We start from the raw sequence: 13537 nt of genomic DNA on the forward strand, positions 1-13537 counted from the left end.
GTATCCAGCAACTTCACACAGCCATTGAAGAGGAGTGGGACAACATTCAACATGCCACAATCAACAAAGGTGTTCACCGGATACTGACTGGTTTTCTGATCCACGTCCCCTACTTTTTAATTTATTTTATAATAAAAAAAATGTAAAAGGTGCCTGTGACCAGCCAATGTATATCTGTATTCCCAGTCATGTGAACTCCATAGACTAGGGCCTAATTTATTTAAATTGCCTAATATGAACTGCAACTTTTTATATTGTTTTATTTTTGTTCAGTCTACAATGCTGACCCAATAAAAATTCATAAAATCACAGATTTTGGCACATCATTGCGCACGTTTTAGGCTACACATTAAATACAGTATATTGAGTCAAATTAGACGACGGTAGCCTGCACGTAGCAAAACAGAACTCAATTGTTTGAACATGAAATGTAACTTAAAATCTGTTTGAAATTGGCCTATAGCCTACGGTTTATATTTGAATCCCGCCATCTCGGTGTTCATTTGAAGCATATTTTATACGTTGCTTGTTTGTATCAATTGCAAAGACATTGGCAACTTTTGTGTTTGTCTTCAACTTTTGTTCAGAAGTTATCGTCGGTCACAGAGATGGATAAACCATGTGATTATCTGTTTAGCAGAAAATCTTCAGTGTATAAAGTGACGCGTGGTGGGCAAAAAAGGATCTGACGCACTTAGCTGTTCTGAGCAGTTTAATATGGATGAGTTTGGGAAACAGCCCAGAGATTTAACGATGCTCTTACGAAGGTTCTAACGTTTTAACTTAAGCCTTAAGATGCGTTTCGGGAACCCGGGCCCTGTTGAATCGACCCTGATCAACCTCTTAGTGTTGATCAGTTGGCATGTTCATGGGAATACTTACGCAGATTTGGTATATCCTTGAATTGGATCTGTAGAACTGCTGGTCGGACCATGTAGTCTGAACTGTTACTGCTACTGGAGTTAAATGCGGCTTCTGTGCCAGAGGACCAGTGGTTACAACAACAGGCCAACAGTTTTTGGATACTCCGAAGGGTTTTGATTGATTTGTGAGCTAGGGTCGTGCGTTAGCACAGTTGGACCATTCAACAATTTTATATTTAACTTTTTAAGTTCAAGTTCAAACCTGTTCATTTCCCCTTGGCCTTTTTCTTAAGGAATCAGCTATTGCCACATTGAGCTTCTAACTACACGCTAACCAATTTCTTAGGCACATTTTCTCTGGCTATTGCAGTCTTCCTGTGAATAATGGGAATGTTGAACGTTTCTACTTCTCTCCAGAGGTCTGTGGTCAGAGTGTTATAAATTGAGGCTGTCTCTGTCCACTCCCCACTACTCTCCTTACTGTTACTTGCACTCCTTCCAAGGCAATTCTGTCTTTTGGTGTCTTGTGCCGATATTTTTAATCACTGTACTTTCCCGATGCCAGTGGAATGTAAACAGCTGACTAAACTGTAGAAATGGCCATCTACTCTTCCCAAATTCTTTCCAAGGTAAAGGAAGCGTTAGCTATAAATCGCTCACGATTTAGATAGTCCTGTCTGCGTCTTTTAATGCAACATTTGTTTGCTTTACAGCCATAGGCGATCTCCTTGACAAGGTTGACATTTTTAGTGCCTTAAGTTAGACTACATACTACTGTGTATATAGGTCAGGACCTGTGCTGCATCATGCATGGGCTGTCAGTTGTTTACTCGTTCCTTCCTGTTCTGCCCCCCCCCCCCCCCCCCCCCCCCGTCCTCGACCTGTGTAGATGCTGCTGCAGGTTGGAGGCATGCGTTCGGCCCTGGGGCTGCTGGCTGTCAGGAGGGCATGCTGCCTGTCCCGCTCCAACCACACCTCCCCTCGTACTCTGGAGTACAAGCCCATCAAAAAGGTTATGGTGGCCAACAGAGGTACAGTAACCATTCTCCCACCCTGGCCATTCTGTAGACACTGAAATCTCAGCCAAAGTCTTAGAGATAGTTTCCTCTCACCACATAATTCAATCCCCAGTTGACTAATTCAACCGCTTGTAGGTGAGATTGCTATCCGTGTGTTTCGGGCCTGCACTGAGCTGGGGATCCGGACGGTGGCTGTCTACTCTGAACAGGACACAGGCCAGATGCACAGGCAGAAGGCAGATGAGGCTTACCTCATAGGGAAGGGCCTGCCGCCCGTGGCTGCCTACCTGGACATCCCTGACATCATCAAAGTGGCCAAGGTCTGAGATTTTAATATGCGTCTTTTCAAACTTTTCTGAACCAATTCTCACTACGTTTTGAGATCACACCTTTACGCTGTCTTGCCACAACTTTGTCGTATCATATATTTTATTCTCAGGAGAATGATGTGGATGCCATCCACCCTGGGTACGGCTTCCTGTCTGAGCGATCAGACTTTGCCCAGGCGTGTGCCGATGCTGGGGTACGCTTCATTGGCCCTTCCCCTGAAGTGGTGCGCAAGATGGGAGACAAAGTGGAGGCTCGAGCCATCGCTATCCGTGCAGGTAGGCTGGACACACTGCCATTCTCAGGACGGTCTGATGGAAGTTTGTTTCATCTGAGTTTTTTTAGGTTTTAAATCAGTAGCATCCTCAAACACAGTCTTGCTGACATTGCGTACAGTTAAGTAAAAGTGTATTTACACTCAGCTAACCTCATGTTTGATTTTTTTTCTTTTTTTTTTTCTTCCAGGGGTCCCAGTGGTACCAGGGACAGACGGCCCCGTCACTTGCCTGTCGGAGGCCCAGGAGTTCTCCAACACCTATGGCTTTCCCATCATCTTCAAGGCTGCCTACGGCGGTGGGGGCAGGGGGATGAGGGTGGTCAAAGAGTACGAGGTGAGTAGAGATATCTGCGAGTAAGTAGGGGCTCCAATCTGAGTGTTTTTGTCTTTGTGCTGTTTGACTTGTTGATCCCCCGTCGGTCACCGTGTGTAGGAGTTGGAGGAGAACTATCAGCGTGCGTACTCTGAGGCCCTGGCTGCGTTTGGGAACGGTGCTCTGTTCGTGGAGAAGTTCGTTGAGAGACCCAGACACATTGAAGTGCAGATCCTGGGTGAGTTTGTTCGCTCAACTGTTTTTGGGGGACATTATGATTCTGTATTTTATTAGGATTCCCACTAGCTACTACTAAAGCAGCAGCTGCTCTTCCTAAGGCCCACACAAAACATGACATAATACAGAACATTCATGGACAAGAACAACGCAAGGACAGAACTGCATACATTTAGAATAAGAATACGCGCTTGAATACATGTATGCCTTAGTTTTCCATGCGTCAAGCATTCATTATAACGGCTGTGCTGCAGCCATTCATTTTCCCATATTGCGATCCTTTACTCCTGTCACAATTGCTTTGTCCTGAGCAGGTCCTGCCATCCTAATCTCACAGCACCAGTTGTTCTGCAAACACCAGAGAGAATCTCACATCAGGAACCATCCGAGTCCTTGATTCTTCCTTTTTGACGTCAATGCTATGCATAATCATGTGATTCATGAATGCTACTGAATGCAAGTGGAACACACGGAAATGGAAATGCAATAATCATGTTGAGTTTCACCCCCTGTTAACTCCTGCTCAGTTTCCCTGATGTGGACAGAGCCTCATTGTATGGAGCTGCAACAGAGTTTCAGCCCAGTTATGTTCCCCTAATGTGAATGCAGCAACCCTGACCCGGATGGAGTTGCACCGCGCTCAGCCAAATCCCCCTGAAGTGAATAAAGCTGCGTTGTCATCTACAGTTACCGCCGTCAATTGGTTTCTTGGGGTAACATGTAATCTCTTGAATCATATGGAGTTGTGCCAAAGTTTCACTCCCGCTAGGTTCCATTACATGAATGCAGCAAATTTGAATCGTGTGGAGTTTCCTCCTGCTAAAGGTTCAACTTAATGGTTTCCACCTCAGCAACTTGTTTTACATTTCCATTTTCATTCCCCAGCAGCATCCAACAATATACAGGGCATTCAGAAAGTATTCAGACCCCTTGACTTTTTCCACATTTTGTCTTATTCTAAAATTGATTAAATACCCCATAATGACAACGCAAAAACAGGTTTTTAAAAATGTTTGCAAATGTATGAAATATTACATTTACATTAATATTCAGACCCTTTACTAGGTATTTTGTTGAAGAACCTTTGGCAGCGATTACATCCTCGAGTCTTCTTGGGTATGGCGCTACAAGCTTGGCACACCTGTATTTGGGGAGTTTCTCCCCTTCTCTGCAGATCCTCTCAAGTTCTGTCAGGTTGGACGGGGAGCGTCTCTGCACAGCTATTTAAGTTTCTCCAGAGATGTTTAGGTCCGGGCTCTGGCTAGGCCACTCAAGGACATTCAGAGACCTGTCCCTGAAGCCACTCCTGTGTTGTCTTGGCTTTGTGCTTAGGGTCGTTGTTCTGTTGGAAGGTGAACCTTCGCTCAAGTCTGAGGTCCTGAGCGCTCTAGAGCAGGTTTTCTGACTAGTCTCCCAGTCCCTGCTGCTGAAAAACATCCCCACAGCATGATGCTGTCACCACTATGCTTTACCATAGGGATGGTGCCAGGTTTCTCCAGACATGACACTTGGCATTCAGACCAATGAGTTCAATCTTGGTTTCATCAGATCAGAGAATCTTGTTTCTCATGGTCTGTGAGTCCTTTTAGGTGCATTTTGGCAAACTCCAAGCGGAGTGGTTTCCGTCTGGCCACTCTACCATAAAGGTGGAGTGCTGCAGAGATGGTTATCCTTTTGGAAGGTTCTCCCATCTCCACAGAGGAACTCTGGAGCTCTGTCAGAGTGACCTTCAGGTTCTTGGTCACCTCCCTGACCAAGGACCTTCTCCCCTGATTGATCAGTTTGGCCGAGTCTTGGTGATTCCAAACTTCTTCCATTCAAAAATTATGGAGGCCACTGTGTTCTTGGGTACCTTCAATGCTGCAGAAATGTTTTGCTACCCTTCCTCGGATCTGTGCCTCGACACAATCCTGTCCCGGAGCTCTACAGACTATTCCTTTGACCTCATGGCTTGGTTTTTGCTCTGACATGCACTGTCAGCTGTGGGACCTTTTTATATAGACAGGTGTGTGCCTTTTCAAAATCATGTCCAATCAATTCAATTTACCACAGATGGATTCCAATCAAGTTGTAGAAACATCTCAAGGATGATCAATGGAAACAGGATGCACCTGAGCTCAATTTTGAGTCTCATAGCAAAGTGTCTGAATACTTATGTAAATAAGGTATTTCTGTTTTTTTATAAATACATTTGTCAACATTTCTGAACATGTTTTTACTTTGTCATAATGGGGTGTTGTGTGTAGATTGATGGGGGGGGGGGGGGGGTATGATTTTATCCATTTTAGAATAAGGCTGTAACAACAAAGTGGGAAAAGGGAATGGGTCTGTATACTTTCCGAATGCTCTGTGTGTGTGTGTACACACGCGCACACACATACCAGTAAATTTACTTCGATCTTACTGGCCTAAATAACTTGTAGACCTACTGTCATTCCCAGGTGACAAGTATGGTAATATTATCCACCTGTATGAGAGGGACTGCTCCATCCAGAGGAGGCACCAGAAGGTGGTAGAGATGGCCCCGGCTGTACAACTGGACCCACACCTCCGGGACAGACTCACAGCTGACTCTGTCAACCTGGCCAGACAGGTACAAGATGCAACACGCCCACACACTTTGATGCATTCTTTTAATAGGTAGTATCTAGCTGAAACTTCTTCTATTCCATTAGGCAGGCTTCTTTTCAGTACTTAAAGAAAAAAATAATTGAATGTTTCGAATTTTGTTACTACTGCCTTTTTGAAATGGCAGAGCTGTGTGTATTTGCAGTTTTGAATGGCATATAAGACCATTGTTATCTGAAAGGAGTGTGGTTTTAGTTTGCAACAACACGTCTAATACCATAGGCATGACTAATTACAGTTGAGAAACTCTGAACTTGTGTGTTATTTTTATTCAAACATACAGTGGGTAGAACAAGTATTTGATACACTGCCGATTTTGCAGGTTTTCCTACTTACAAAGCATGTAGAGGTCTGTAATGTTTATCATAGGTACACTTCAACTGTGAGAGACATAATCTAAAACAAAAATCTAGAAAATCATGTATGATTTTTAAGTAATTAATTTGCATTTTATTGCATGACATAAGTATTTGATCACCTACCAACCAGTAAGAATTCCAGCTCTCACAGACCTGTTAGTTTTTCTTTAAGAAGCCCTCCTGTTCTCCACTCATTACCTGTATAAAAGACACCTGTCCACACACTCAATCAAACAGACTCCAACCTCTCCACAATGGCCAAGACCAGAGGGCTGTGTAAGGACATCAGGGATAAAATTGTAGACCTGCACAAGGCTGGGATGGGCTACAGGACAATAGGCAAGCAGCTTGGTGAGAAGGCAACAACTGTTGGCTCAATTATTAGAAAATGGAAGAAGTTCAAGATGACGGTCAATCACCCTCGGTCTGGGGCTCCACGCAAGATCTCACCTCGTGGGGCATCAATGATCATGAGGAAGGTGAGGGATCAGCCCAGAACTACACAGCAGGACCTGGTCAATGACCTGAAGAGAGCTGGGATCACAGTCTCAAAGAAAACCATTAGTAACACACTACGCCGTCATGGATTAAAATCCTGCAAGCCAGCCTATGTCCAGGCCCGTCTGAAGTTTGCCAATGACCATCTGGATGATCCAGAGGAGGAATATGAGAAGGTCATGTGGTCCGATGAGACAAAAATAGAGCTTTTCGGTCTAAACTCTACTTGCCGTGTTTGGAGGAAGAAGAAGGATGAGTACAACCCCAACAACACCATCCCAACCGTGAAGCATGGAGTTGGAAACATTCTTTGGGGATGCTTTTCTGCAAAGGGGACAGGACGACTGCATCGTATTGAGGGGAGGATGAATGGGGCCATGTATCGTGAGATCTTGGCCAACAACCTCCTTCCCTCAGTAAGAACATTGAAGTTGGGTCGTGGCTGGGTCTTCCAGCATGACAATGATCCGAAACACACAGCCAGGGAAACTAAGGAGTGGCTCCGTAAGAAGCATCTCAAGGTCCTGAAGTGGCCTAGCCAGTCTTCAGACCTGAACCCAATAGAAAATCTTTTGAGGGAGCTTAAAGTCCATATTGCACAGCGACAGCCCCGAAACCTAAAGGATCTGGAGAAGGTCTGTATGGAGGAGTGGGCCAAAATCCCTGCTGCAGTGTGTGCAAACCTGGTCAAGAACTACAGGAAACGTATGATCTCTGTAATTTCAAACAAAGGTTTCTGTACCAAATATTAAGTTTTGCTTTTCTGATGTATCAAATACTCATGTCACGCAATAAAATGCAAATGTATTACTTAAAAATCATACAATGTGATTTTCTGGATTTTTGTTTTAGATTCCTTCTCTCACAGTTGAAGTGTACCTGTGATAAAAATTACAGACCTCTACATGCTTTGTAAGTAGGACAACCTGCAAAGTCGTCAGTGTATCAAATACTTGTTCTCCCCACTGTATCTGCTCATAGGGAAACATTCTCTCTACCTCATCCTCGTCTTTATCCCACCGGCTGTTGGGCCGATTAGGTTTGAAAAAAATGTTTGTTCTTTTGTTTTTTAGAAGAAATTAAATAAAGCCAGGGCCTTCAAAGCACAATGCGTTTTGAAGTCACTTATAAGAAACTCTGAGCCTTACCAAATAGGTGTCCTCATTCAGTGTTGTTGTTGTGCTCAGAGGGCCAGCAGAGAAGTGTGGGAGAAGGATGAAAAACCTTGAGGAACATATTGCTGTGTAAGAACAGGATTTGGAGAGAGGGAGCCGTTTAGATAAAGAAAGGTGATTAAAGCAGTGGGAATTTCACCTGCAGGTTACCAATAGGTACACTAGATGGCAGCATTTATCAACATAGCCTCGAAGGGACGCCATGAGCAAGCTTGTGGGACTCCCACACTCAAAGAATATGCAGTTGCATAATTTCCTGATTGCAATCAAGCTGGCTTTTTTTTGTTTGTTATTGTGAGGTGGAAGCAATTACTTTGACATGAGAACAATTACTAGTGACTGTTGTATCCCGCTGATTCCCCATCCTGTGTGTGATAAGCTTATTAGGCGTTGTGTACACAGTAGCTGGTGTGCCTGTCATGTGTACCCTTGAGCTAGCTGTCCTGCTAGTGCTAATCTGCCTTGTGTACTGCTTTGTTTGCTGTCTGTTTTGGGAATGGAGAAGGGGAGGGGGGTAATTTTGGTAGTGTTTTGAGGGAGAGATCTTTTTAATGTGCTTTGTTGCCTGCAATGTTGAGCGCGTTAGTCTCTGTGTGAGGGGAAGGAGTTAGAGCACGAGAGAAAGAAATTGGGTGTGAGTGAGGGACAGAATTCATCTCCATCTGTTCAATCATATGGCAGTGAGGAATGAAGGGCTGAGATGATGAGAACATTTTGGTTTCTACTTTTAGAAAGCTGCTCTCCTAACAAAAACAACCCTGCCAGTGGTGGTTCACTGTCAGTCTGCTCCCAGACGAGCACAAGCGTTTTTGCCGCACCTGCGATAACATCTGCTAAATATGTGTATGCAACCAATAACATTTTGATTTGATTGGATATCAGATGCGTTTTGTCCTTTTCGTATGGGTTTTCACTGGGTTTTCGTGTCAAAGGGATTTGAAGTTTTAACGTTTTATTTTTATACAGATTAGTGTGCTGGAGGATATATTCTCTTCTCTCTAAAAGATGAGAACAGTACATTTTAAAGTCCAATGTTTCTCCTCCTATGTTTATCTATGGATCCCACATCTGTCAAGTCGATGACCTCTCCTGCTGTATTTGAGGAGGATAATGTTCACCCTAAAGGTGTCTGCATGCTTCAGTTCGGCTAGCGCCTAACCCGAACGAGTGCTCGCAGACTCCCTTTAGACCTTTTTAACTTTAAAATCAAGAAAAAAGTGACAATAGTACTGTCAATTTTGAGATGCTGTTGCCAGTATCGTTTCCTTAATTTATTTTCATTGAACTAAGATGTTTGGTGCAGTGTTTGTTTTTGAATGGAAAAAAATGTGAATGAAGATTAGTCGTCTCTCGTCGAATGACAACGGACCTTATTTAAGAATCCTTACTGTTGACCGTAACCGACAAAAGGGGCGTAGACTTCGTCCGAACTTCAGTGTGCCCGAACAGACTCTTCCGAACTGTTTCTTCTGGGAAGCATGCCTTTTATACTTTCACTAAATATCACCTTACTAATTATCAACTTCCCCAGACTCCCAAGTCTTTCATGAGAGGAAATCAGTTCCGAGAGAGAAATTGGCCAATTTTTATCCATTAACATTTAAAGCATTACCCAATTTTAATCATCTGCAGTTATTTTAGGAAACTGCAAAGAACTACTTGATTAAAAGAGGGTGGGCCAGCCTTTTATCTCCGGAGTAAGCTGTGTACCAAAATATCTGAGTGAAGCATGCTTTAAGTAGACTTAGTAAGGATTTGAGTTGGGAGAGAATTATCACTAGAATACTAAAATAAAAAATGATTACTTTATATTACAATATTGATACCCACATGTGTCGAGGTGTGGTTCTAGTTCTCTCTTGTACATTAAATACAGACACGTATCACTTCATAGTGGTTATACAGATGTAGGCCTGTTACAGCCGCACCCCTTTAATGGACGACATCAGCAGGTTTTATGTTCTACTTAATGGACGACGACATCGGCAGGTTTTATGTTCTACTTAATGGACGACGACATCAGCAGGTTTTATGTTCTACTTAATGGACGACGACATCAGCAGGTTTTATGTTCTACTTAATGGACGACAACATCAGCAGGTTTTATGTTCTACTTAATGGACGACGACATCAGCAGGTTTTATGTTCTACTTAATGGACGCCGACATCAGCAGGTTTTATGTTCTACTTTATTCCTTTTTGGTTTTGCCTTTGCTGCAATCATAAGATGAATCTCAGCATATTTTGATAAATTGGTGGACAAAAGTACTTTTACTCCAACCCCAGAAATGGGTGTCTCTCTTGTTGTGATGTTTGTTTAGTCCTATATTTTTGAATCCCAGCCCCCCGTCCCAGCAGGACGCCTTGTGTCTTTTCCTTTTTCATTGTAGATAAGAATTTGTTCTTAACTGCCTTGCCTAGTTAAATAAAGGTTCAATAAATTAAATCAGTGATGGAAATCTCTGGTCAAGGGAAGCTAGCACAGGGAGTTTTGAAAAGGTCACAAAGTAGAACGAGAATAGCTGCTAGAGAAATAAACCGTTGGTGCGGAAACTATTTTATGTCTGTGGTTTCCATGGTGACAGATGTTTTACCCCAAAACCTCTTACAGGTCAGCTAGGGGGGTTCACAGCTTCCCTACTTCTTTGCTCTTCTTGCCAACATGCTCCTTGAATTTGACATTTTGCTTCAGCTCCCCCCCCCATACACACACTCTATACAAACGACAGGCCTGTATTTTTCTTCTCAACTGTATGTTACACACAGCAGATTGCTTAAGTTTCTGGATTATAGTGGTTGCGGGTACAGTACCTATCCTTGGTGACGGCAGCAGTGTTTCGCTCACCCCCTCTCCGACTCCCTCCATCTTGCCGCCTCTACACCTCTGTGGAATGCCATCTGTTTCCCTCCCGTTCTAATCAAACCTCTCTATCCACATGCCAGTCTCTGTAGTGATGCTGTACTGTTTAACTCCCAATACCCTGTGGTTTTCAGCAACACCTGCTTCTCCATACCTTTTCCTTATGTTTGCTGTAACAGTAGGCAGTAGATATGGGACCGTTTAAGTATACAAAGCCCATTATGAAATACAGCCTGTTCTATGCAAATTTCTGAAATTCACAGGATATTGTTTTACAGTGGAATATGGTCGCCAGCAGGTCTCCCGCTAGCAGGGTGTTTAATTGGACTGAAATTACTATGACTATTTCCTGTGGCACTCTTAACACTTATTTCCAGACATTGTTGTAATGCATACAGTGCTTGTCCCTTTTTGTCTGTTTGTGTGGTCTATGCAGTGTGTGATATAAGCTGTCTAGTTGTGAGCCTGCACCTTAACATGGGGTACTGTCTGAATGGATGAAAGGGGTGCCTGCCCTGGTTGGCAGAGATGAGTTTTTTTGGAGCGCGGGATGAATTACAAAGATAAATTGGATCAGATTTCAGTGAATTTTGGCCGTCGCAATCTCAAGCCCCCGCAGCGATGTGGAGGGAGAAATGGTCTGATAAATGATTTCCTGGGGCCTCCGTGCCTGAGCTGTAGTAGGGCTGTCATTCTTACAGACAGCTCGGACGTTCATAACTATAATCACAGCCTGGGATATCACACGCTATCTTCCTTTTGTAGCTATTAGCTGTCAGTCTTGTCGCTTCCCCATTTTAGAAGATTTAGTTGTGTTCTGTAAGATATTCAGATCTACAATTTTGGTTTGTGAGTGGTTAATTCGTTATGCATCTTTTTATCAAGATCATTTAAACTTTTTGAAACCAGAACTTATAATCTCTTCAAATAGAATTCAGAATATGAGAATGTGCCTTCTACAAATAACTTACTTTGTATAGGGCTGCCCATGGAGGAAATCTGACTGTACACACTATATTGGACTATAGTGGGTTTCCAAGTGGCGCAGCGGTCTAAGGCACTCCATCTCAGTGCAAGAGGCGTCACTACAGACCCTGGTTTGATCCCGGGATGGATCACAACAGGCCGTGATCGGGAGTCCCATAGGTCGGCGCATAATTGGCCTAGTGTCGTCCGTGTTCGGGGAGGGTTTGGCAGGGTAGGCTGTTATTGTAAAATAAGAATTTGTTCTGACTTTCCTAGTTAAATAAAGGTTAATTAAAAAAAAGTAATGGAATGTGAGCAATAAAGCTATTAAGAAAAATGGAGTACTTGAATACCCCCCTTGTATAACTGTGCCTTATTAACTGTGACATTCTTGATGTCCTCAAGTAAGTTTGAAGTAGCCTATTGTAGGTTTAAAGTAGCCTAGTAAAGGTATGTATCTAATTGGATCTGTCTGTGTGTACAGGTGGGCTATGAGAACGCTGGCACGGTGGAGTTCCTGGTGGATAAACATGGAAGGCACTACTTCATCGAGGTCAACTCCCGCCTGCAGGTGGAGCACACCGTTACCGAGCAGATCACGGAGTGAGTCACAGCCGTTACCGGGCAGATCACGGGGTCAGTCTTACAGCCGTTACCTGGCAGATCACGGCGTGAGTCACAACCGTTACCTGGCAGATCACGGCGTGAGTCACAACCGTTACCTGGCAGATCACGGAGTGAGTCACGACCGTTACCTGGCAGATCATGGAGTGAGTCACGACCGTTATCTGGCATTACCATGTCACCTCTGACAACCTATAAGACTGTGTTCCCTGTCAAATCAAATCAGACTTTATTTGTCACATGTGCCGAGTACGACAAGTGTAGACGTAACTGTGAAATGCTTACTTACAAGCCCTTGACCTAAAGTGCTGTTAAAGAAGAAGAAAATATTTACCAAGTAGGCTAAAATAAAAAGTAACACAATAAGAATAACAATAGCGAGGCTATATACAGGGGTCACCGGTACGGAGTCAGTGTGCAGGGGTACAGGCTATTTGAGGTAATCTGTACAGACACCTAGGTATTTGTAGTTGTTCACATATTCTTAGTCAGAACCGTCCAGAGTAGTGATGCTGGACGGGCGGGCGGGTGTGGGCCGCGATCGGGTTGAAGAGCACACATTTAGTTTTCCTTGCATTTAAGAGCAGTTGGAGGCCACGGAAGGAGAGTTGTATGGCATTGAAGCTCTTCTGGAGGTTAGTTAACACAATGTCCAAAGAAGGGCCAGAAGTATACAGAATGGTGTCGTCTGCGTAGAGGTGGATCAGAGAATCACCAGCAGCGAGAGCGACGTCATTGATGTATACAGAGAAAAGAGTCGGCCCGAGAATTGAACCCTGTGGCACGCCCATAGAGACTGCCAGATTTCCCGACAACAGGCCCTCCGATTAGACACACTGAACTCTGTCTGAGAAGTAGTTGGTGAACCAGGCGAGGCAGTCATTTTGAGAAACCAAGGCTGTTGAGTCTGCCGATAAGAATGTGGTGATTGACAGAGTCAAGCCTTGGCCAGGTCGATGAATACGGCTGCACAGTATTGTCTTTTATCGATGCCGGTTATGATAATGTTTAGGACCTTGAGCGTGGCTGAGGTGCACCAATGACCAGCTCGGAAACCAGATTGCATAGGGGAGTAGGTATGGTGGGTTTCGAGATGGTCGGTGATCTGTTTGTTAACTTGGCTTTCGAAGACATTACAAAGGCAGGGTAGGATAGATATAGGTCTTTAACAGTTTGGGTCTAGAGTGTCTCCCCCTTTTGAAAAGGGGGATGACCGCGGCAGCTTTCCAATCTTTGGGGTTCTCAGGCGATACGGAAGAGAGGTTGAACAGGCTAGTAATAGGGGTTGCAACAATTGCAGCAGATAATTTTAGAAAGAGTCCAGATTTTGCAGCTCTTTCAGAACATCAGCTATCTGGATTTGGGTGAAGGAGAAATGGGGGAGGCTTGGG

General features: G+C 43.9%; 1 protein-coding gene across 2 annotated transcripts in view; it reads left to right on the forward strand.

The window, feature by feature from the left end:
• LOC139418545 (pyruvate carboxylase, mitochondrial-like) overlaps positions 1-13537 on the forward strand; it is a 96356-nt gene that overhangs the window by 13362 nt on the left and 69457 nt on the right. For both annotated transcript variants that reach the window (XM_071168095.1, XM_071168096.1), the window contains exons 2-8: positions 1753-1894; positions 2018-2202; positions 2322-2487; positions 2675-2820; positions 2920-3037; positions 5478-5629; positions 12007-12125. In XM_071168095.1, the coding sequence (XP_071024196.1) occupies positions 1753-1894; positions 2018-2202; positions 2322-2487; positions 2675-2820; positions 2920-3037; positions 5478-5629; positions 12007-12125 (1028 nt within the window). The remainder of the gene's footprint in view (positions 1-1752; positions 1895-2017; positions 2203-2321; positions 2488-2674; positions 2821-2919; positions 3038-5477; positions 5630-12006; positions 12126-13537) is intronic.

The sequence above is a fragment of the Oncorhynchus clarkii genome, chromosome 10, assembly GCF_045791955.1.
Source record: "Oncorhynchus clarkii lewisi isolate Uvic-CL-2024 chromosome 10, UVic_Ocla_1.0, whole genome shotgun sequence".
Lineage (NCBI taxonomy): Eukaryota > Metazoa > Chordata > Actinopteri > Salmoniformes > Salmonidae > Oncorhynchus > Oncorhynchus clarkii.